This window comes from Bufo gargarizans, chromosome 10 (genome assembly GCF_014858855.1).
Source record: "Bufo gargarizans isolate SCDJY-AF-19 chromosome 10, ASM1485885v1, whole genome shotgun sequence".
Classification (NCBI taxonomy): domain Eukaryota; kingdom Metazoa; phylum Chordata; class Amphibia; order Anura; family Bufonidae; genus Bufo; species Bufo gargarizans.
The window spans coordinates 31071578-31096639 of record NC_058089.1 but is presented as its reverse complement, the minus strand read 5'-3'; the positions used below and the strand labels follow the sequence as shown (position 1 = coordinate 31096639).

Here is a 25062-nt window from a genome sequence, read left to right as displayed (position 1 = left end):
TAATAAGCATCTTTGTGATGTCATTGCATTTTTTATACTTCAGTATTTATAAATGAGCCACTTACAAAATGAACCACAAAAAGTCCCCTATCAATCCTCTTGCCAGTGGTATGTCCGCTCATTCTGGTGGTCTGGCAGGTGTAACGTCATGTCTGCAGACTTTTACAGTAGCCAGAAGATGAAGATGACAAGGACTAAAAATGAAGTATACAGTATAAAATGGCCCATTATGATAATTTCTGCATCACTTTGGTACTATTACACTTTTTGGGAAAACCCCTTTAAAGGTAGCTCCACTTTTGCCCAGATTGGTATTTGGAAACCTCTTCTCCCTTTGTGTTTTGCAATGCACAGATGTCTGTAACGGTCCGTTTACACGTCCGTGTGTGTTTTGCGGATCCACAAAACACGGACACCGGCAATGTGCGTTCCTCATTTGCGAACCGCACATCGCCGGCACTAATAGAATAGGCCTATTCTTGTCCGCAATTGCGGACAAGAATGGGGCATGTTCTATTTTTTTCGGGAACGAAAATGCGGACCCGGAAGGGTGGTTCTGCATTTCCGGATCCGGGTTGCACATCGTGTGGCCTCATAGAAATGAATGGGTCCGCAATTCCGGAACAGAATTGCGGACGTGTGAATGGACCCTTAATGGTAATTTTTTTTGTCAAGACCTGGTCTTTTTGTATTTCTTCTCCATACACAATACACAGTCACATAGGATAATGGTGAACAGAGCAGAGTAGATCCAGTCAAAGAATGATGAATTATCTCAGTGCATTGGCATGAGTGAATAAACCACTTTTTGATTGGATCCATTGGGAACAATGCAATATCTTTACCCTGGATCAAGGTTACGGTTGCCGGCACGCACTTTGGATTTTCATTGAAGTGCTGCTTTCTTTGGGGAATAAGATATTGGCAATATAAAATAAATAAATATAATAATAATAATAATAATATAGTTCTATTCACATCAAAAAAATTGTAACATACTGTAGTTTAAAAGGCTAAAAGAGAGGCTTGCATCCGTCCAGTTCATCCTGTTATATAAAAGCCAAGGTAGAAGCCAATTTTACTTATCTTAGGGACTCGGGAGGAAAAAGTCCTTCTCAACTTTAATAAGGCAATCAGAATAACCACCTGGATCAACATCGCTTCTTCAGAATTCTATACCCTGTAATATTATTATACTCAAGAAATGCTATCAAGTGTCTGCCCATTGTGAATGTTCTAATAAAATAGCCCTAACCCGTTGGCGTCGTATAGCTTTTCACTGTTTCAGATATTTAGAATTTATGTGAGTTCTTTTTCCTCTTTTTACAGCATTTGGAATAAACATCAAGACGCCGCGGACAACATTTAAGACTACTGTGAAGTTACCCCAAGGTGACTATAAAGGAAACCAGATATATTTATATGTAATACATTTCACATACAAACAGTACAGAATATGATGTTGAAATTCTTGGAAATTTGGGAAAATGCATTTGCAGTACAGTACCAGTAACTCTCTCAAGCTGCTGCGCCCTCCCACTGCCTAGACACGTGAGTGGTCCTATCCTGGACCCGTGCCATTTGTATTTTTCACCTAGTTTGGTCTGTAGTCCTGGATGTTTTTTTCTGTCATACCCTATTTTGTATCTGTTGTCCCCTGATGAAGCTGATGGGGGGAAATGCGTCGGGTCATTATAGGGTATACTAGGGTGATATCAGGTGGTTCCAGTGCAGGGTACACCCACCATGAGGGTGTATCCCTGTTATTAGGGTTAGTTAGAGCCTCCTTAGGGATAGTACCCCTCCCTGACAGGACCCCTGCTGACGTAGACCCCTGTCACTACATTGGCTTATTTTCTTCTTGTTTGTGAGGGCCCATTGTGTTATCTCCATATTTTGATGATTTTTATCTATGAATATTAAAGGTTAAGTTTTAGAGTGTCATGCAATCTGTGCCTAAAAATGCATTTGCATTTGAATTTATATGCATTGCAGATCTAGCAGTGCTGAGTTTCAATGTTCCAGAATGGAATTTGTAATCTGGCACACCATATCAATCTTACAATGTCTGTGATTTTTTTATAGGACTCCAGTTAAGGCTTATGTGCAGTCTTTTTTAACTCAGTGAGATACCATGATTCACAAAAGATTCGGTTAAATGGTCACTGCACCTTACTTTTAACTAATGTTACACAAATCAATAGTACAGGGGAATATAAGAAACTTTGTAATATATCTTATCAGGAAAAATCTCTCTCTCACCACCCTCTCCTAAACTTATTTTCTCTGCTGAATCCGTCTTGAGAGATGAGACAGACTGCCAGCTCACTGAAGGATCACTATCATGCTCCCCACAGAAGTCTTTGAAGTGGGAGGAGCTGCAGTGAGAGAGCCACAGACACATTCAGCCCATAGACGTCTGTGGAGAGGGAAGGAGGAATGAGGAGCTGCAATGTGAACGACACAGACACATGCTGCCTATAGAAGTCTATGGAGAAGGGATGGATGAGGAGGAGTGAGCTGCTAGAGGGAGAAACAGGCATTTTTTTTTTATCTTATAAGATATTTCTTAGGCTACTTTTACATCTATGTTTTCAATTCAGGTTTTGAGATCCTGCAGAGGATTTGGCATCCATTGACTTACAATGAATCAGGTTTGTTCAGTTGCAAAAGTAGCCTTACAGTCACCTGTACTATTGATTTATGAAAAGTTTATTGAAAGTCCAGTGACCATCTAAAGGGATTTTACAGAATTTTATTACTGATGACCTGCCCTTAGGATAGACCATCAAATATTAGATTGGTGGGGGTCTGACTCCTGGCAACCCCACCATTCAGCTGTTTTGAAGAGGCTGTGGCATGTGGGCGTCTTCATTACCAGGCACAGTGCCATACATTTTGTAGAATCTGTGCATTATGCTGTGCCCCATGATGCTGACATAGCTACAGTACCACATGCAGCTGCAATAAAATGTATGGTACTGTGAATGACAAACGGCTGGTCAGCAGGGATACCTAAGGATAAGTCATTAGCATTAACTTTCCAGACTACCTTTCGAAGATAAATTCCGCTCTGCTACATTTGAAACTGAACTTGGTATTATTTGCTGTGTGTACAGTTGCTCTTGTTATGTTACTTTGTAGCTAATTAAATATTTTCTTATTTCAGTTCATAATACTGGAAGAACAACTAAGAAAACCACCATCACATCTCCAGCCAGTACAAGTAAAGCGGAAACAATACACATAGGACCTGAATCCACACCAACCCCAACTACTGAAGCTTCATTCACTACCATCATATCATCTCCTAATACCACACCTGTCACCATCTCACCAAGCACTCCTCCTGCTAATACCTCTTTTATATCACCTACCACTTCCACCACAGCTTCACCTCTTGCTACTTCAAGTACAAGTAGAGTGATTTATACTCCTGAACAAATGATCACCACAGAAGGTGGCACGACTTCCACCGTGACATCTCTCCCTAAAACACCAAGTGAATACGCCACTTCTGAATCTGTATTAACATCAGCCACTACTGTTTCTGCTACTGAATATTACACAAGAATATTACTCAGAACTGATGAGACTTCATTGACCATGGAACCTAATAAAGCCACCTCTACTACTTCTCTGCCGATCACAGTAACCACTACTACTTCTCTACCAACCACAGTAACCACCACTGCCTTATTGACTCCATCAACTACAAGTCAGGGTACATATACACCTACCAAATCTATGCCAATCACATCAGAAGCTACTGGTACCACCAATACATTTCCTTATACTACAGGTGAAGTTACAACAGTCAGCAAACCTACTGAAATAACATTAACCGTTGAAACAACTACTGCAGGTTCTACTGCATCACCTCCTACAACCGGCAATGTATCTCCTACTATTTCTACAACTACTAGTAAAAGAATACAGACATCTGAACCTACTTCACCCTCAGCTATGACTACCAGTTCTAGTACAACTGCTTCTATAGATACAACCATACTCACAGTTTCTGAATCTGTTCCAGCCTCAACCACTGCTGCTACTGAGTCCACCACAGTTTTTCCTGTTACAAATAAAACCACCCGAGTATATACCAGTAAGAACTTTATAGAAACCTCTCCCACTAAGTTTACGCTAAGTTCCACTCCTTGGTTTCCAACTTCTAGTTCCACTCCATCACATATTTCACCTGAAACTACCCTATATACACATACAATTCCAGGTTCCTCATCTAATGCCAATACTCCTAATAATAGAAGTCCCACCATAACTCCTACTTTGACAAGCAAAGTGACTTCAAGGTACATCAGCTCTGTTTCCGTACCATATGTGAGTACTAAGCCTGATGATACTACTGCTACGACTACAGCAACTACATCTTATACTAGTCTAACAAAACTTACAACCTACAAACCTACGAAAACTATACCAGGATCATCCTTTGAACCTATTTCAACATTGACTACAGAAGCTTCTTCAATCGGTAGCTCACCTTCTTCTACATCAGGAAGTAGGAGCCATATGCCATCTACTATCCAATCAACCACGGAAAGTACTATAAAAAGTACAATTCCTTATTTAACAGGTAAGGGTAAGTCAAAAGTTGTTGGCTAAAGGGAACCCGTCACTTTGAACAGGGTGTCTGATCTAAAGGCAACATGTTTTGGAGCAGGAGGAGCGGAGCAGACTGATTTATAGTTTTGTGAGAAAAGAATCAGCATAAGCCCTGTTTCGTTTATTTAAATTCCTGCTCATTCTGGGCTTAAGAGGCCAGTGGGAGGTCCTATTAGTTATTGACAGCCTTCTCTGAATGACTATGCATACACAGATAGCTGTCAATCACTGATAGCCCCGCCTCCTTGACTCCAAAGCCTAGAATGAGCAGGAATTTAAATGAAAGAATTATGAGTTTGAATTAACCTTTTCCCACAAAACTCCATATAAATCTGCTCAGCTCCTCCTGCTCTGTAACATGCAGCCTACATTTTCAATGTGACAGGTTTGCTTTAACAAAGGTCTTTCAGGCTTTAATGTTGTCTGTAACAGTAATGTCTACAACTATGCCATGATATTGACAAAGTTAACATGGCAAACATTAAACTATTTATATTCTGTAATTCATATTTGAAAAAAACAAAACAAAAAAAACATTAAAATATCTATCGACATGTATATTACTTGTTTTTGACAGATATCAGTAAATTATCTATGACTACTACTACTACTAGTCAAGAGACATCTACTACCGGCCACACTATGAGGCAGACATCAACTACAACTAGTTCAGTAATCACTTCTCTTCCTGAACCAACTACTGCAAAAGAAACAAGTATCTCATCTTCTACAACATGTGTTTGTATGTATAATGGAACCACATACCCCCCAGGTAAGTGTGTCTATATCTAAGGTAGTTTTATATGAGGTGTGAGATTACCAGTTCTATCTCTTCCTGTAATGTATTTGCAGTAAATCTCTTGTATTCAGTTATAGTTTTGTTAAACGGCAATTATTACAGTAATATCCTAATAGCAGACATCACCAACACACATTTAAAGGGCATCTGTCAGCAGTTTTGTCCCTATGACACTGGCTGACCTGTTACATGTGCACTTATCAGCTGAAGGCATCTGTGTTCGTCCCATGTTCATATGGTTCTGCATTACTGAGAAAAATGTATGTTTTAATATATGCAAATGAACCACTAGGGGCAATGGGCTCAGCTGACACATTAATCTGGTCAGCTGTTATGTTGGCAACCCGTGTCCACCACTTCCTCGCTGTCCCGGGTGGGCTCAGGCTCACCCTGTGTGTATTGGGGCTAGTGGTTAATGAACTTTGTAGTACTGTTAAAGGTAAAGGGGTTCTCTGGGCTTTTAATATTGATGACCTATCCTCAGGACAGGTCATTAATATCAGATTGGCGGGGGTCTGACAACTGCACCCCCCCCCCCCCCGGAGCTTATCAGCTGTATGAGGAGAAGGCGCGCGCACGGTGCACGTGCCATCTCTCTTCTCTCTTCCTGCTGCTATGTCTATGGCAAAGCAGCGGTGAGCAGAAGGAGAGACAGGAGACGGCACATGCACACTGCGTGCGCCGTCTCCTCATACAGCTGATCAGGCAGGGGTGCCGGGTGTCAGACCCCCTCCGCTCTGATATTGATGACCTATCCTGAGTATAGGTTTTATGGATATCCACAAACTCTGCCTGCCCTGATCTTGGCCTGGCTCCTGGCTATGAGTATTGTCTGCTTCTTAGGCGATTTGCATCAGTGTCTCTGTCCCCCATGGGTCAGCTGCTAATTACATGAGGACTATTTCAGGAGATAGCGGCCTGGTTGGTTTCCTGCAGTGAAGTATAGATCACTGTATATGGGTTAAAGGGTGAATAACAGGGAACCGCCAAGACAATGGCCTTTAACCCAAAGACAATTTGGTTAGTTGGCTCAGTGGGTCTACGCCCAATGCCTGTTACAGCAGCAGATCATTCTGTGTAAACAGAGATCTGCTGCCGAGAAACAATGAACTTGTATGTGGACAATCAATGTCAGTAGTCATCAGCTTGCCACATACAGTTGAGGTAGTTGCTGCATGTATAGGCAGCTCTCATCTTCTCTGGTGAGCAAGCAGTTCTTGGGAATGTACTGTTCCTTCCTGATAAGTGCCTGCTCAGTTGACTCCTGTAAATATGCCGTAAGTTGCTGCCATTTACTATTAAAATGTATGTTTTTATTTAATCCCCAGGGAAAATAATCAGCAAAGTAACCAATGAAACATGGTGCCATGAAATCATTTGCAGTATGAAATGTAAAATTGAAATGAATAACTGGCTTTGCTCCACATCTCCAGCGAGTACCTCAATTCCAGCATTAAAATCAACATCAGATACTTCACCCCATTTTACTAGCACATCACCACAGATGGCCTCCACAACATCCAGCACAACTCCCTTAAATGCAAGTCACAGTAAGACAACACCTATGTTCTCATCAACAACTGAGAAACGTGGTTGTTCCTTTGAGAAATATCGAGAGGTGAGTAACTTCAGATATTTAAATGAGCAATTAGCTACTGATGTTACGGCCATTCACAAATATCATGGGGTCCCATAGCAAAACTTAGTATGGTCCCACTGGTGAGATTAGTGATGAATTTTTTTACTCAAGGAGTAATCTTTTAATATGAAAGTTACACGTTTGCCCACTTCAACTGACAGACAAAGTGGAGCGGGTGCTTTATAAACATGGCATTCGTTCTGGACTCCATATTTTTTTAAGTATTACACCCGACAACTGCTATAAATACATTGATAATTCTTCCCCAATAGAGCGCTAAACTCTCTGCTTCCATTTACAAGGTAAATCATAAAATTGTCTGCCTGCAGCCTTTAATAGGGGAAAAACAGTGCATAGAAAAGTATACAGTTACCATTGAGTTTAATGGAAGCTGTAAAATCTCTTTGCACTTTCCTCGCCCTAGTTGTGGCTGCTGGAAAATGTAGTGGATTCGGCCTCTACCCTTGGGATATGTCGTCAATATCAAATTTGTGGGGGTCAGCTGTTTGAACAGGCTGAGCACTGGAAAGGGCACCGAAACAGCACAGCTCCGTAGCTGCTCCCATTTAAGGAGGCATTCCCAGAAGAAAAAAAAATCGGTACCCACCATTTGTAAATGATGTATTCACAGTAACTTGTGCAAAATGTGAAATTTTGTGATTTAGCATATTTTCACCCTCTGATAATTGTAGCCATTGCCACACAGGACCCTCAGTGATACTAACCAGATCACTGGGAGGAGCGCTGAAAGCCCGGGAATCTGCTGTGTGGACCAGAAGTCTGTTTCTTTATTCATGAGAGCTTTAGTGTCAGTCATATAGGAACGAATCAATAAACTGAAATTTATATATTTCGAACCAATTTGTTCTCTTTCTACATTAGTCTTTGGAGGATCTCCGTTAGGCTAGTTTCACACTAGCGCTGGAAATCTGGCAGGCTGCCCCGGTAGGAAACAGCCTGCTAGATCTCTTTGCATTCGCCATTGCCGGAAGCTTGAACACGCAAAGGTGTTCTTCTTGCTGATCTCGGCATATTTGCCGCCATAGGCGTAACGATCGCGGTCGCAAAGGGCGCAAAAGCGACCGGGCCCGGCGGGGGAGGGGCCCCGCTGCACTCGCATGTAATGGGAGCGCTCTGATGTATGAAGTGCAGTGACAACGCCATGCCCCGTCAGAGCACTCTTCAAACATGTATAATATGCGCCCCTGGCAATCACTCACCCGGCAGTTCTTGTCACTGCCGGGCTGTTTGTTTCCAGAGTGAAGCAGGGGGCCCTCTCCCTGTTCCATTGTTCTTCTGAGATCCGGCATTCCCCCTGCAGGCCGCACATTGCGCTGCTGGCTGTGGGAGGAGCGGTGAAAGCCCAGGACCTCCAGCACATCAAGCAGCGCAACGTGTGTTTTTTTTCTCTCATAAAGCTGCAGACTGGAGGCAAAAGGGGGGCCACAACTAGAGTGAGGGGGCACAAAAGTGGACATATTTACTGAGGGGGCACCTAATCTGGCATAACTACTGTGAGGGGGCATATAATCTGGCAAATCTAATGTGAGGGGGCATATAATCTGGCATAACTACTCTGAGGTGGCACCTAATCTGGCATAACTACTGTGAGGTAGCACCTAATCTGGCATAACTGCAATGAGGGGGCACCTAATCTGGCATAACTACTTTGAGGGGGAACCTAATCTGGCATAACTATGGTGAGGGGGCACTTAATCTGGCATAACTACTGTGAGGTGGCACCTAATCTGGCATAACTACTTTGAGGGGGCACCTAATCTGGCATAACTACTGAGAGGGGGCACATATCTGGACATAACTACTGTGAGGGGCACATAATCTGGTATAACTACAGTGAGGGGGCACATATCTGGGCATAACGACTGTGAGGGGGCACATATCTGGGCATAACTACTGAGAGGGGGCATATATCTGGGCATAACTACTGTGAGGGGGCATATATCTGGGCATAACTACTGTGAGGGGGCACATATCTGGGCATAACTACTGTGTGGGGGCATATATCTGGGCATAACTACTGTGTGGGTGCACATTTTTGGGCATAACTACTGTGAGGGGGCACATATTCTGGCATAACTACTGTGAAGGGGGCACATAATCGGGCATAACTACTGTAAGGGGGCACATAATCTGGCATAACTACTGTGAGGGGGCACATAATCTGGCATAACTACTGTGAGGGGGCACATAATCGGACATAACTACAGTTAGAAGGCACAAAAGTGGGCCTAACTTCTGTGACAGGAACAACGATGGGCTTACTAAGGGGCCACAATGTGGGCATTAGTACTGTGTGGTAGAACTTAGGGGAAATGTCCTAGATTACCCTGCTATACATTGGCATGGCTCAGTCTTACAGGCCAGCACAGAGCCTCCTGCTGGTAATTTCACAGGGGCAGTCACCATCCCTTCCTTATGTGATTATTCTTTTTTCTATATCACTACAGGGACGTTGTTCTAAATCCAGTGGACATCACGCCGACGCCAGCGACACAATGTCATGGTCAAATTGTTGTTTGACCGTGACGCGGTTGACGTGCAGACTGGTTGCCAGTGACAATGTGTTGTTGTCGGTTTGCCCATGCATTTCCCCTTTAAGGTGTGACTCCCTGCGGTTTGGTGTGCGAGGGGTTAATCATCTAGCTAGTGGGGATTTAGGTGTGTCCTGGGTGTGGCCACTAGCCTAACTTTATCTGTGGCTTCCTGGCTGGGGGCAGTTGTACTCCAGCCTTGTTTGGTGATGGAGCTCTGCTCCTTTCCTGGGTTATTCTGCCCAGTCCTTGAGGGCCACCTTGTTGGACATAAATTGTCTTCCTTTTGTATGCTCCTTATACCCTACCTCACTTGTTGTATGTTAGGTGTGGGTTTATGTTCAGGGTGTGTTGTACGTCTTGATCGTTGTTACATGTCTGGGCTCTTGTTGGTTTTGACATTTTCCCTGTGTGTTGTGTCCTCCGGAACGGGCTTGGTTTCCTGGAGGGGTGAACCACTAGCCTGTATGCAGCGCTGCCTGGGGCTGCCATACACCTTGTGGCATGGGGGTTCTGGCGGAGTCTGATGTGTTGGATACCTGTGTGAGTTGTTGCTACGGAATCCTGTTTGGTGTTAGGGCTCCTGTAAATATGCATGGGTTCCAGTCGTGGAGTCTTCGGCAGGTAAGTGTGTTGTCTTGTGTTCTTACCTGCCGATCCTCTTGCTGTGTATGGTCTCTCCTTTCCCTGCTACTAGGTCTTTAGAGACTCCTGTTCTTCCGTGTCTTGGATGAACAGGACGTCTCTCCCCTGCTCCTATGTGAGGGATTATCAGGGCGTCTCAGGGTTACAGGTTTCCAGGGTATGAGCCGTCCTACCATCTGGGTCTGCTTATATGGTGAGGAGTTAGGGAGAGGATTAGGGACGCTATAGGAGGAGACCCGCTTCCCTTTTACTAGCTTCTTGGCCTAGCAGCTATTCTTTATCCTTTTACATTGTATGGTGGGGGGTTTCCCCCAGTCCCCACCGTGACACACCCTGGATGAGCTGGGATCAGATTTTATTAGTTAGGACTGGGTGAGTATAGCCATGCTTTGGGCTAAGTGTAAAAAAAAAAATTACGCCTCTTTGTATAAATTGGGGAAGGGGGGGATCCAAAGTTTGCACTGGGGCACATAGCACTCTAGTTACACCACTGTTTGCTGGGTTGCAGACGGATTTTTGCTAGTCCCCATTATAGTTAATGGGGCTGAATGGAGATGTTCAAGCTTCTGGCAATGCTGGAAGCCTGCTGGATCCCTAGCTCTAGTGTGAAACTATACTTATTTTCTAAAAATTTGTTTCTCTAGCCAAATGAAACATGGAGGCTCGATAATTGCACACTGGCCAAATGCTTGGAAAACCACACGGTAGAGATTATTGAACTGAAGTGCAAGTCTCCACCTATGATCACCTGTGCCAATGGGTACTCACCAATAGCCATACCAGATGAAGACCAATGCTGCTGGCACTGGGAATGTGATTGTAAGTGTTTTCATATAGCGCTACCGATACATTTGTCTTCACCTTTGTAGTTAGTATATCTCAAATATTGTATTCACAAATGGTCACTACCAATTGCAGATATAAATTTTATAACGCAGGTGTTTGCTCCGGCTGGGGCGATCCACACTACAAGACATTTGATGGAACCTACTACACTTTTCAAGGCAACTGCACCTATACCCTAGTCGAGGAGATAGAGAAGAAGAATAACTTCACAGTATACTTGGATAACTATGACTGTGGAACAAAGGACTTGGTATCCTGCCCACGAAACATGATTGTGCTCTATAATACTCAAGAAATCCAACTTGTGGTTGGTGGTTCACAAGACACCGATATACAGGTAAAAACTTACCCAGCGACCCAATAAACAGGTTCAGGATAAACTTATGACTGTGCAAGCAATTACATTGCCTCTTTCTCTTTCTGAAGGTTGATGTAAATGGAGTTATGGTAGGTACCCCATATCAGAAATATGGGGTGAAAATTTACACTATTGGCATCTACTACGTGGTGGAAATACCAGAACTGGGAGCTAATATTACATACAATGGCTTGACGTTCTCTGTCAAACTGCCTTATGACCGATTTGGTCATAATACGCAAGGACAGTGTGGTGAGTTCAAGAAAGTTTTAGTAGAAACTGATTACAACTCGGGGTGGTGTGATGGGTCCTTTCTTTCTTTAAAAAACAAAACAATTGCATCTTCATTTCTTTGGAACATAGCAGATAATGAAAATGTAACTGCATTTGTCCAGTTTCTATATATTATATCGTTTTAAGTCATATAAAGCTCAACAATGAAAGTTGACTGCTTAGTTCTCCTAATACAGGCACGTGCACTAACAACCGGTCAGATGACTGCAAGACACGTGATGGTGACATTGTATCAAAGTGCGAAATTATGGCTGATTCCTGGATCATAGAAGATCCCAAAAAACCTGGATGTGGCAAGTTTAAGACTGCTGTGCCTCCTACAGTGACTTCTCCTTCCCCTACTTGCCAACCATCACCACTTTGCAGCCTCATTATGGGACAGTATGTATTTATTCTCCATATGATCATGTGTGCCTCTCTGTAGCCTGCAGACCTAAATAATTATTGGTGTTATGTTGAATTTTGTTTGTAAAGAACATTCCAGAAATGCCACAAGATTGTGCCACCAGAAGATTACCACAAGGCTTGTGTGTATGATAGCTGCCATATGTCAAGATCCAAGATTGAATGCTCCAGCCTGCAGCATTACGCTCAACTCTGCGTAGATAAAGGAATTTGTATAGACTGGAGGAGTCAAGCCCCAGAATGCTGTAAGTTTTTCCGGTTGACCAGGAAACCCTAAAGCTGGACCAATTCAAAAAGATTTCTTTTATGGTCTACTTACTACTAACCTTCAGAAGGTCATCATCTAAATGAGTCTTCTGATTCTTTAATATTTATGACCTATGCCATTTGTAACTGTCACATCCACACACAGAGGGGGAGGATAGTGACCACTGCGTTCCACCCTCGCCCCTGGCCCTGCCTACTTGCCTTATGAGTAGAGTTGAGCGAACACCTGGATGTTCGGGTTCGAGAAGTTCGGCCGAACATCCCGGAAATGTTCGGGTTCGGGATCCGAACCCGATCCGAACTTCGTCCCGAACCCGAACCCCATTGAAGTCAATGGGGACCCGAACTTTTCGGCACTAAAAAGGCTGTAAAACAGCCCAGGAAAGAGCTAGAGGGCTGCAAAAGGCAGCAACATGTAGGTAAATCCCCTGCAAACAAATGTGGATAGGGAAATGAATTAAAATAAAAATTAAATAAATAAAAATTAACCAAAATCAATTGGAGAGAGGTTCCATAGCAGAGAATCTGGCTTCCCGTCACCCACCACTGGAACAGTCCATTCTCAGATATTTAGGCCCCGGCACCCAGGCAGAGGAGAGAGGTCCCGTAACAGAGAATCTGTCTTCATGTCAGCAGAGAATTAGTCTGCATGTCATAGCAGAGAATGAGGCTTCACGTCAGCCACCACTGCAACAGTCCATTGGCATATATTTAGGCCCAGCACCCAGGCAGAGGAGGGAGGTCCCGTAACAGAGAATCTGTCTTCATGTCAGCAGAGAATTAGTCTGCATGTCATAGCAGAGAATGAGGCTTCACGTCAGCCACCACTGCAACAGTCCATTGGCATATATTTAGGCCCAGCACACAGGAAGAGGAGAGAGGTCCCGTAACAGAGAATCTGGCTTCATGTCAGCAGAGAATCAGTCTGCATGTCATAGCAGAGAATGAGGCTTCACGTCAGCCACCACTGCAACAGTCCATTGGCATATATTTAGGCCCAGCACACACACAGGCAGAGGAGAGAGGTCCCGTAACAGAGGATCTGGCTTCATGTCAGCAGAGAATCAGTCTGCATGTCATAGCAGAGAATCAGGCTTCACGTCAGCCACCACTGCAACAGTCCATTGTCATAAATTTAGGCCCAGCACCCAGGCAGAGGAGAGAGGTCCCGTAACAGACAATCTGGCTTCATGTCAGCAGAGAATTAGTCTGCATGTCATAGCAGAGAATGAGGCTTCACGTCAGCCACCACTGCAACAGTCCATTGGCATATATTTAGGCCTAGCACACAGGCAGAGGAGAGAGGTCCCGTAACAGACAATCTGGCTTCATGTCAGCAGAGAATCAGTCTGCATGTCATAGCAGAGAATGAGGCTTCACGTCACCCACCACTGCAACAGTCCATTGGCATATATTTAGGCCTAGCACACAGGCAGAGCAGAGAGGTCCCGTAACAGACAATCTGGCTTCATGACAGCAGAGAATCAGTCTGCATGTCATAGCAGAGAATGAGGCTTCACGTCACCCACCACTGCAACAGTCCATTGGCATATATTTAGGCCTAGCACACAGGCAGAGCAGAGAGGTCCCGTAACAGACGATCTGGCTTCATGTCAGCAGAGAATCAGTCTGCATGTCATAGCAGAGAATGAGGCTTCACGTCAGCCACCACTGCAACAGTCCATTGGCATATATTTAGGCCTAGCACACAGGCAGAGGAGAGAGGTCCCGTAACAGACAATCTGGCTTCATGTCAGCAGAGAATCAGTCTGCATGTCATAGCAGAGAATGAGGCTTCACGTCAGCCACCACTGCAACAGTCCATTGGCATATATTTAGGCCCAGCACCCAGGCAGAGGAGGGAGGTCCCGTAACAGACAATCTGGCTTCATGTCAGCAGAGAATCAGTCTGCATGTCATAGCAGAGAATGAGGCTTCACGTCACCCACCACTGCAACAGTCCATTGGCATATATTTAGGCCCAGCACCCAGGCAGAGGAGGGAGGTCCCGTAACAGAGAATCTGTCTTCATGTCAGCAGAGAATTAGTCTGCATGTCATAGCAGAGAATCAGGCTTCACGTCACCCACCACTGCAACAGTCCATTGGCATATATTTAGGCCCAGCACCCAGGCAGAGGAGGGAGGTCCCGTAACAGAGAATCTGTCTTCATGTCAGCAGAGAATTAGTCTGCATGTCATAGCAGAGAATGAGGCTTCACGTCACCCACCACTGCAACAGTCCATTGGCATATATTTAGGCCTAGCACACAGGCAGAGGAGAGGTTCATTCAACTTTGGGTAGCCTCGCAATATAATGGTAAAATGAAAATAAAAATAGGATTGAATGAGGAAGTGCCCTGGAGTCCAATAATATATGGTTATGGGGAGGTAGTTAATGTCTAATCTGGACAAGGGACGGACAGGTCCTGTGGGATCCATGCCTGGTTCATTTTTATGAACGTCAGCTTGTCCACATTGGCTGTAGACAGGCGGCTGCGTTTGTCTGTAATGACGCCCCCTGCCGTGCTGAATACACGTTCAGACAAAACGCTGGCTGCCGGGCAGGCCAGCACCTCCAAGGCATAAAAGGCTAGCTCTGGCCACGTGGACAATTTAGAGACCCAGAAGTTGAATGGGGCCGAACCATCAGTCAGTACGTGGAGGGGTGTGCACACGTACTGTTCCACCATGTTAGTGAAATGTTGCCTCCTGCTAACACGTTGCGTATCAGGTGGTGGTGCAGTTAGCTGTGGCGTGTTGACAAAAGTTTTCCACATCTCTGCCATGCTAACCCTGCCCTCAGAGGAGCTGGCCGTGACACAGCTGCCTTGGCGACCTCTTGCTCCTCCTCTGCCTTGGCCTTGGGCTTCCACTTGTTCCCCTGTGACATTTGGGAATGCTCTCAGTAGCGCGTCTACCAACGTGCGCTTGTACTCGCGCATCTTCCTATCACGCTCCAGTGCAGGAAGTAAGGTGGGCACATTGTCTTTGTAGCGTGGATCCAGCAGGGTGGCAACCCAGTAGTCCGCACAGGTTAAAATGTGGGCAACTCTGCTGTCGTTGCGCAGGCACTGCAGCATGTAGTCGCTCATGTGTGCCAGGCTGCCCAGGGGTAAGGACAAGCTGTCCTCTGTGGGAGGCGTATCGTCATCGTCCTGCCTTTCCCCCCAGCCACGCACCAGTGATGGACCCGAGCTGCGTTGGGTGCCACCCCGCTGTGACCATGCTTCATCCTCATCCTCCTCCACCTCCTCCTCATCCTCGTCCTCCGCGTCCTCCAGTAGTGGGCCCTGGCTGGCCACATTTGTACCTGGCCTCTGCTGTTGCCAAAAACCTCCCTCTGAGTCACTTCGAAGAGACTGGCCTGAAAGTGCTAAAAATGACCCCTCTTCCTCCTCCTCCTCCTCCTCCTGGGCCACCTCCTCTTCCATCATCGCCCTAAGTGTTTTCTCAAGGAGACATAGAAGTGGTATTGTAACGCTGATAACGGTGTCATCGCCACTGGCCATGTTGGTGGAGTACTCGAAACAGCGCAACAGGGCACACAGGTCTCGCATGGAGGCCCAGTCATTGGTGGTGAAGTGGTGCTGTTCTGTAGTGCGACTGACCCGTGCGTGCTGCAGCTGAAACTCCACTATGGCCTGCTGCTGCTCGCACAGTCTGTCCAGCATGTGCAAGGTGGAGTTCCACCTGGTGGGCACGTCGCATATGAGGCGGTGAGCGGGAAGGCCGAAGTTACGCTGTAGCGCAGACAGGCGAGCAGCAGCAGGATGTGAACGCCGGAAGCGCGAACAGACGGCCCGCACTTTATGCAGCAGCTCTGACATGTCGGGGTAGTTGTGAATGAACTTCTGCACCACCAAATTCAGCACATGCGCCAAGCAAGGGATGTGCGTCAAATTGGCTAGTCCCAGAGCTGCAACGAGATTTCGCCCATTATCACACACCACCAGGCCGGGCTTGAGGCTCACCGGCAGCAACCACTCGTCGGTCTGTTGTTCTATACCCCGCCACAACTCCTGTGCGGTGTGGGGCCTGTCCCCCAAACATATGAGTTTCAGAATGGCCTGCTGACGTTTACCCCGGGCTGTGCTGAAGTTGGTGGTGAAGGTGTGTGGCTGACTGGATGAGCAGGTGGAAGAAGAGGAGGAGGAAGCCGAGAAGGAGGAGGTGGCAACAGGAGGCAAAGAATGTTGCCCTGCAATCCTTGGCGGCGGAAGGACGTGCGCCAAACAGCTCTCCGCCTGGGGCCCAGCTGCCACTACATTTACCCAGTGTGCAGTTAGGGAGATATAGCGTCCCTGGCCGTGCTTACTGGTCCACGTATCTGTGGTTAGGTGGACCTTGCCACAGATGGCGTTGCGCAGTGCACACTTGATTTTATCGGATACTTGGTTGTGCAGGGAAGGCACGGCTCTCTTGGAGAAGTAGTGCCGGCTGGGAACAACATACTGTGGGACAGCAAGCGACATGAGCTGTTTGAAGCTGTCTGTGTCCACCAGCCTAAATGACAGCATTTCATAGGCCAGTAGTTTAGAAATGCTGGCATTCAGGGCCAGGGATCGAGGGTGGCTAGGTGGGAATTTACGCTTTCTATCAAATGTTTGTGAGATGGAGAGCTGAACGCTGGCGTGTGACATGGTTGAGACGCTTGGTGACGGAGGTGGTGGTGGTGGTGTTGGTGGTACATCCCCTGTTTGCTGGGCGGCAGGTGCCAACGTTCCTCCAGAGGCGGAGGAAGAGGCCGAGGCGGCAGCAGCAGAATAGGCCGAGGCGGCAGCAGCAGAAGAGGTAGCAGGGGGAGCCTGAGTGACTTCCTTGGTTTTAAGGTGTTTACTCCACTGCAGTTCATGCTTTGCATGCAGGTGCCTGGTCATGCAGGTTGTGCTCAGGTTCAGAACGTTAATGCCTCGCTTCAGGCTCTGATGGCACAGCGTGCAAACCACTCGGGTCTTGTCGTCAGCACATTGTTTGAAGAAGTGCCATGCCAGGGAACTCCTTGAAGCTGCCTTTGGGGTGCTCGGTCCCAGATGGCGGCGGTCAGTAGCAGGCGGAGTCTCTTGGCGGCGGGTGTTCTGCTTTTGCCCACTGCTCCCTCTTTTGCTACGCTGTTGGCTCGGTCTCACCACTGCCTCTTCCTCCGAACTGTGAAAGTCAGTGGCACGACCTTCATTCCATGTGGGGTCTAGGACCTCATCGTCCCCTGCATCGTCTTCCACCCAGTCTTGATCCCTGACCTCCTGTTCAGTCTGCACACTGCAGAAAGACGCAGCAGTTGGCACCTGTGTTTCGTCATCATCAGAGACATGCTGAGGTGGTATTCCCATGTCCTCATCATCAGGAAACATAAGTGGTTGTGCGTCAGTGCATTCTATGTCTTTCACCGCTGGGGAAGGGCTAGGTGGATGCCCTTGGGAAACCCTGCCAGCGGAGTCTTCAAACAGCATAAGAGACTGCTGCATAACTTGAGGCTGAGACAGTTTCCCTGGTATGCATGGGGGTGATGTGACAGACTGATGGGGTTGGTTTTCAGGCGCCATCTGTGCGCTTTCTGCAGAAGACTGGGTGGGAGATAATGTGAACGTGCTGGATCCACTGTCGGCCACCCAATTGACTAATGCCTGTACCTGCTCAGGCCTTACCATCCTTAGAACGGCATTGGGCCCCACCATATATCGCTGTAAATTCTGGCGGCTACTGGGACCTGAGGTAGTTGGTACACTAGGACGTGTGGATGTGGCAGAACGGCCACGTCCTCTCCCAGCACCAGAGGGTCCACTAACACCACCACGACCATGTCCACGTCCGCGTCCCTTACTAGATGTTTTTCTCATTGTTATGGTTCACCACAACAACAAATATATTATTTGGCCCAATGTATTGTATTCAAATTCAGCGGGATATAAATTTGAGGCCTAGTATTTAGGCGCTGGGTGACCGGTATGGATTTAGTGACAGAATAAGACTTGGAAATGCACAGAAGCGTGTGTGTGAAGTTATTCTGAATGACCCTATGTGCACCTTCAATATGATCTACCCTTTTAGGGATAGATTTCAAATAGCTCTGATATAGCAGAAACGACTAAATTATGAAATTGCTAAATTGGGAATTGTATTTCAACCCAGAACAAAAAATGTGCTTTGACGGACACTAAATAACTTTCCCAGCCACAACAGGACAGCGGTAACGAGAGATTTAGCGGGATATAAATTTGAGGCCTAGTATTTAGGCGCTGGGTGACAGGTATGGGTTTAGTGACAGAATTAGATTTGGAAATGCACAGTAGCGGGTGTGTGAAGTTATTCTGAATGACCCTATGTGCACCTTGAATATTATATACCCTTTTAGGGATAGATTTCAAATAGCTCTGATATAGCAGAAACCACTAAATTATGAAATTGCTAAATTGGGAATTGTATTTCAACCCAGAACAAGAAATGTGCTTGAACGGACACTAAATAACTCGCCCAGCTACAGCACTAGGGACAGATTTAGCGGGATATAAATTTGAGGCCTAGTATTTAGGCGCTGGGTGACAGGTATGGGTTTAGTGCCAGAATTAGACTTGGAAATACACAGTAGCGGGTGTGTGTGAAGTTATTCTGAATGACCCAATGTGCACCTTGAATATTATATACCCTTTTAGGGATAGATTTCAAATAGCTCTGATATAGCAGAAACCACTAAATTATGAAATTGCTAAATTGGGAATTGTATTTCAACCCAGAACAAGAAATGTGCTTGAACGGACACTAAATAACTCGCCCAGCTACAGCACTAAGGACAGATTTAGCGGGATATAAATTTGAGGCCTAGTATTTAGGCGCTGGGTGACAGGTATGGGTTTAGTGCCAGAATTAGACTTGGAAATACACAGTAGCGGGTGTGTGTGAAGTTATTCTGAATGACCCAATGTGCACCTTGAATATTATATACCCTTTTAGGGATAGATTTCAAATAGCTCTGATATAGCAGAAACCACTAAATTATGAAATTGCTAAATTGGGAATTGTATTTCAACCCAGAACAAGAAATGTGCTTGAACGGACACTAAATAACTCGCCCAGCTACAGCACTAGGGACAGATTTAGCGGGATATAAATTTGAGGCCTAGTATTTAGGCGCTGGGTGACAGGTATGGGTTTAGTGCCAGAATTAGACTTGGAAATACACAGTAGCGGGTGTGTGTGAAGTTATTCTGAATGACCCAATGTGCACCTTGAATATTATATACCCTTTTAGGGATAGATTTCAAATAGCTCTGATATAGCAGAAACCACTAAATTATGAAATTGCTAAATTGGGAATTGTATTTCAACCCAGAACAAGAAATGTGCTTGAACGGACACTAAATAACTCGCCCAGCTACAGCACTAAGGACAGATTTAGCGGGATATAAATTTGAGGCCTAGTATTTAGGCGCTGGGTGACAGGTATGGGTTTAGTGCCAGAATTAGACTTGGAAATACACAGTAGCGGGTGTGTGTGAAGTTATTCTGAATGACCCAATGTGCACCTTGAATATTATATACCCTTTTAGGGATAGATTTCAAATAGCTCTGATATAGCAGAAACCACTAAATTATGAAATTGCTAAATTGGGAATTGTATTTCAACCCAGAACAAGAAATGTGCTTGAACGGACACTAAATAACTCGCCCAGCTACAGCACTAAGGACAGATTTAGCGGGATATAAATTTGAGGCCTAGTATTTAGGCGCTGGGTGACAGGTATGGGTTTAGTGCCAGAATTAGACTTGGAAATACACAGTAGCGGGTGTGTGTGAAGTTATTCTGAATGACCCAATGTGCACCTTGAATATTATATACCCTTTTAGGGATAGATTTCAAATAGCTCTGATATAGCAGAAACCACTAAATTATGAAATTGCTAAATTGGGAATTGTATTTCAACCCAGAACAAGAAATGTGCTTGAACGGACACTAAATAACTCGCCCAGCTACAGCACTAAGGACAGATTTAGCGGGATATAAATTTGAGGCCTAGTATTTAGGCGCTGGGTGACAGGTATGGGTTTAGTGCCAGAATTAGACTTGGAAATACACAGTAGCGGGTGTGTGTGAAGTTATTCTGAATGACCCAATGTGCACCTTGAATATTATATACCCTTTTAGGGATAGATTTCAAATAGCTCTGATATAGCAGAAACCACTAAATTATGAAATTGCTAAATTGGGAATTGTATTTCAACCCAGAACAAGAAATGTGCTTGAACGGACACTAAATAACTCGCCCAGCTACAGCACTAAGGACAGATTTAGCGGGATATAAATTTGAGGCCTAGTATTTAGGCGCTGGGTGACCGGTATGGATTTAGTGACAGAATTAGACTGGGATATGGCCAAAAAATAAACAGACTATTGCTGGTTAAATGCACTTGGTGTGACAGCTTCACCCTGATGTAGGCTTTAGCCAAAAAACAACCACACCATTGAGGGTTAAATGCACTTGGTGACAGGCGCAGCTTGCCCCTGATTTAGTATATGGCCAAAAAATGAACAGACTATTGCTGGTTAAATGCACTTGGTGTGACAGCTTCACCCTGATGTAGGCTTTAGCCAAAAAACAACCACACCATTGAGGGTTAAATGCACTTGGTGACAGGCGCAGCTTGCCCCTGATTTTGTATATGGCCAAAAAATGAACAGACTATTGCTGGTTAAATGCACTTGGTGTGACAGCTTCACCCTGATGTAGGCTTTAGCCAAAAAACAACCACACCATTGAGGGTTAAATGCACTTGGTCGCAGCTTGTGCTGGCGCACCACAAGACACAAAATGGCCGCCGATCACCCCAGAAAAATGTGACTGACAAACGGTCTGGGCAGCCTAAAAACAGTGAGCAATTGAGGATCAGCAGCTCAATGATCCACAGCTGCAGATCGATCAGTTAATCAAGTCCTTTGGAGGAGTTAATCTGCCTAATCTCGCCCTACTGTCGCAGCCGCAACCTCTCCCTACGCTAATCAGAGCAGAGTGACGAGCGGCGCTATGTGACTCCAGCTTAAATAGAGGCTGGGTCACATGGTGCTCTGGCCAATCACAGCCATGCCAATAGTAGGCATGGCTGTGATGGCCTCTTGGGGCAAGTAGTATGACGCTTGTTGATTGGCTGCTTTGCAGCCTTTCAAAAAGCGCCAAGAAAGCGTCACAAAAGCGCCAAGAAAGCGACGAACACCGAACCCGAACCCGGACTTTTACGAAAATGTCCGGGTTCGGGTCCGTGTCACGGACACCCCAAAATTCGGTACGAACCCGAACTATACAGTTCGAGTTCGCTCATCCCTACTTATGAGTCCTGATGACAGGGGGCAACTGGACGGCAGTCCCTAACTTAGAATATGTGCAGGGAAGACAGACAAGACAAAAATACGGAACGTGAACAGACCAGGTCAGAACCAAGAGAGCACCCAGTACAGAGGGTTAGGCAAAGAATGGTCAGGAGAAACCGGGGTCAAATACCAGAAGAGTAGAGAAGTACCACAGGAGTCAGCAGAGAGTAGTCAGGTGGGAGCCGAGGTCAAAATACCAGGAGGGACACGCAGTACAGGAGGAGCAGGCAAAGGATCATCAGGGAACAGAATCAGGTAAGTATTCAGGAGTCAAACAAATCGCCAGGAACCTAAAATTAACAGGCAACCTGTGGCCGGCAGGCTGCCGTTTAAATACTGGCTAGCTGGAGTCATGTGATGTGGCCAGCGTCACATGACCCGCAGCAGGAAGTACAGCTGCCCAGCCTGGCGCTCAGATCCTGCATGGTAGCTGGGGAAACTGGGGACGCTGGCCATGCGGAGGAGACATGTCCGTCCCACCCCTTATCACCAAGGAGACGAGGACGCTATGCGCGTCCTCGCTCCAGCACAGAAACGGGACGCTGAGGAGAGGGAGCGCCCAGGTGTCTCCTGACACCATTCCTCCCCTGCCAATCATCTGTTTGCTCCAGAACAGTACCTTAAACTGTGTAGTTGCCGCGCCTCAAAATAATGCCTTGTTTAAATGGGAACAGAGCAGGAATAACCAGACATGGCCACTACGCAACATACAGAGCTGTGCTTTTCTGGTGTCTTGTGTCAGGCGCGGCAATTCCAGTGAGCTGATTGGTGAGGATGCCTGGAGCCAGGCCTCTGCCGATCTGATATTGATAATCTGTGCTTAGGATAGGCCATCTATCTTAAAAAACCTGGAAAACCCCTTTACATTTTTTATTTTATTTAAACATGTCAGCTCAACTAATGTAATTCCTTCTATTTCAGCCATGCCATGTCCCTCTCACAAGGTCTATAATGCCTGTGGTTCAGCCAGACCAAGAACATGTCAAACCACGTAAGCGGCTCGGTGCTTTGTATTCCGATAACTTTTTTGTAAAGAGGCGCTTCTTTTCTATAAGCTCGAACTCCTTAGGGCTAAATTGTTAAACCAGTTTGTGTATACGTGGTTTATTATCAAAAGAAACCATCACTAAAGTCATGTTGATCTCTCCGATAGGGTCATGCAGCATGGGTAAGGGATTAGGTATAGCGAGTGAAGCGAGAGCCTTCTTACCTGTCCAATAAGATGTCTGTTTACTTAAAGGGGTTTTGTGGGACTAGAATATTAATGACCTACCTTCAGGATAGGCACTGCCACCAATCAGTTGTTTGATGAGAACAAATACCCCGCTCTAGTGAGTGATTTTTATAAAGGTTCCTGTCTATACATTTTTACAGTATATATATTTTCATTATGTTCCAGCTCAGAAGAACATTTCATAATGAAACATGATGAACATTTGGTTGAAGGATGTTTCTGCCCTGAGGGCACTATACGCTTCAGTCCAGCTGTGGACATATGCGTGTCAAGTTGTGGTAAGGACTGATTGGTCACGATTAATTTTTATTAAATAAATTATTAAATAAATTAAAAATATAAAGAAAAACGTTAAAAAACATTTATTTTCTTTTTTGCAATTATGCCATAATATACTGTTAAGGGTGGGTTCACATCAGCGTTATGTATTCCGTTATGGCTTTCCGTTATAATATGGTTATAGCGGAAAATAACGAATACATAAGATGGAAGTCAAAAAGGAAGCCTTAAAGAGGCATTCCATTTTAAACCTTAATAATGCAAGTCTATGGGCAGCATAATGGATCCACTATGCAGGAGTCCAGTCCTGCATAATGGAAACCAGGACGAATCCGTTATGCTGCCCATAGACTTGCATTACGATGGAATGCAAAACAAAAGCCTTTAAAAGGCATTCCGTTTTGCTTTACGTCATAATAGAAGTCTATGGGAATTATAACGGATCCGTCTGGTTCCCGTTATGCAGAACGGACTTAATATTACTGCCAGATTTCCGCGATCAGCGATGAATGCGGCCTATGAAGGGTTCAATGATAGGGGGGGATACGATCGCCGTGCCCCATTATTGTGCCCGCTACTTACAATGGAATGCGATTCGTGACAAAATAATTAGTAACAAATCAAATTTCTTTGTGAAATCTAATTTTTGATAACTTTGTTCATCTCTAGCTAAAACGAAAGGAGACTTATACGACTCTGATCACATCAGTAATACTGGCACCAACCTTACTTTATGCTAAATATTGAAAGCTTTTTTTTTTCCAGGAGTCCACTGTTGATGGTGTACCTTTAGGATGTCATCAATATCTGATCAGTGGGGTCAGAGCCAGCAGTTTCAGGAGGCCATGGCATTCTGATACACTGTGCCCTCTTTCTAGGCCAGTGACGTCATTTTCATTGGACACATGGCCTATTTGCAGTTCAGTCCCAGGGCCACAACCTCTATACAATGTACAGCACTGGAGCCCTCACCTCATCAGACAGCTGATTGACGGGAATGTTGAGAGTCGGATCCCATCTGACCAGATATTGATGACCTTTCTTGACGACAGGTCATCAATATTGAACTCCTGGAAAACCCCATTAACACTTATTTCAAGGCAAACACTTGTTGCCCTTATTATTAAGTATATTTTTCTGACACTTGCTTGGGTAACTTTGCCTTATATTTACAATGTGTTTTCTCTTTTAGGATGTGTTGGTCCAGATCATGTACCACGAAAGGTATGTCCCTTCCCCCGAATTATTGTTACCATTTCCACAGTTTTTATATATACAGAATAGAAAAATCCAATGGAAAAATCCATTTATAGTTGTTTCCCGAAATTATTAAGCTGGGTTCACATGACGTTTTTGCCGTAACATACATGTTGGGAAAAAAGCATACAAAAGAGCCGCACTTTTCTATCCTTCAGAATCCGGCAATTTTTTTTTATATTTATACTTTTTTTTATACTTTGTGGGGTTTTGCTCTAGAAGATAGAGTAAGTGGACGCAGTACAGAGGGAAAAGACAAAACTTCAGTGTTTATTCACACTTGAGGCAAATGCACAAAACAATGCGGTACTTTACAGTCTTGATGTTTACTTCACACAAATTGGAAAGTTCATACAAGACAAGTCACCTTGATGTCAGTTCTGCCTCCAGCAGTCCACGGCAGGCTTTAGGGGGCCTGTTTCTTCGGCCCATGGAACTCAGCCCTCCAACCTCTCACCAAGCCTCAGATCCCAACACAAAGATCCTGCTGCTGAGCCCAGCTGCC

The 25062-nt window shown here is 45.3% G+C and overlaps 1 protein-coding gene across 1 annotated transcript in view; it reads left to right on the top strand.

Moving 5' to 3' along the window:
* LOC122920032 (mucin-2-like) overlaps positions 1-23206 on the top strand; it is an 89379-nt gene extending 66173 nt beyond the window's left edge. Inside the window, exons 31-41 of the mRNA XM_044269242.1 lie at positions 1330-1392; positions 2604-2654; positions 3170-4597; positions 5204-5398; positions 6754-7043; positions 10906-11080; positions 11200-11444; positions 11534-11717; positions 11936-12140; positions 12234-12409; positions 23187-23206. Coding sequence (XP_044125177.1) covers positions 1330-1392; positions 2604-2654; positions 3170-4597; positions 5204-5398; positions 6754-7043; positions 10906-11080; positions 11200-11444; positions 11534-11717; positions 11936-12140; positions 12234-12409; positions 23187-23206 — 3032 coding nt within the window. The remainder of the gene's footprint in view (positions 1-1329; positions 1393-2603; positions 2655-3169; positions 4598-5203; positions 5399-6753; positions 7044-10905; positions 11081-11199; positions 11445-11533; positions 11718-11935; positions 12141-12233; positions 12410-23186) is intronic.
* The last annotated feature ends 1856 nt before the right edge of the window (positions 23207-25062 follow it).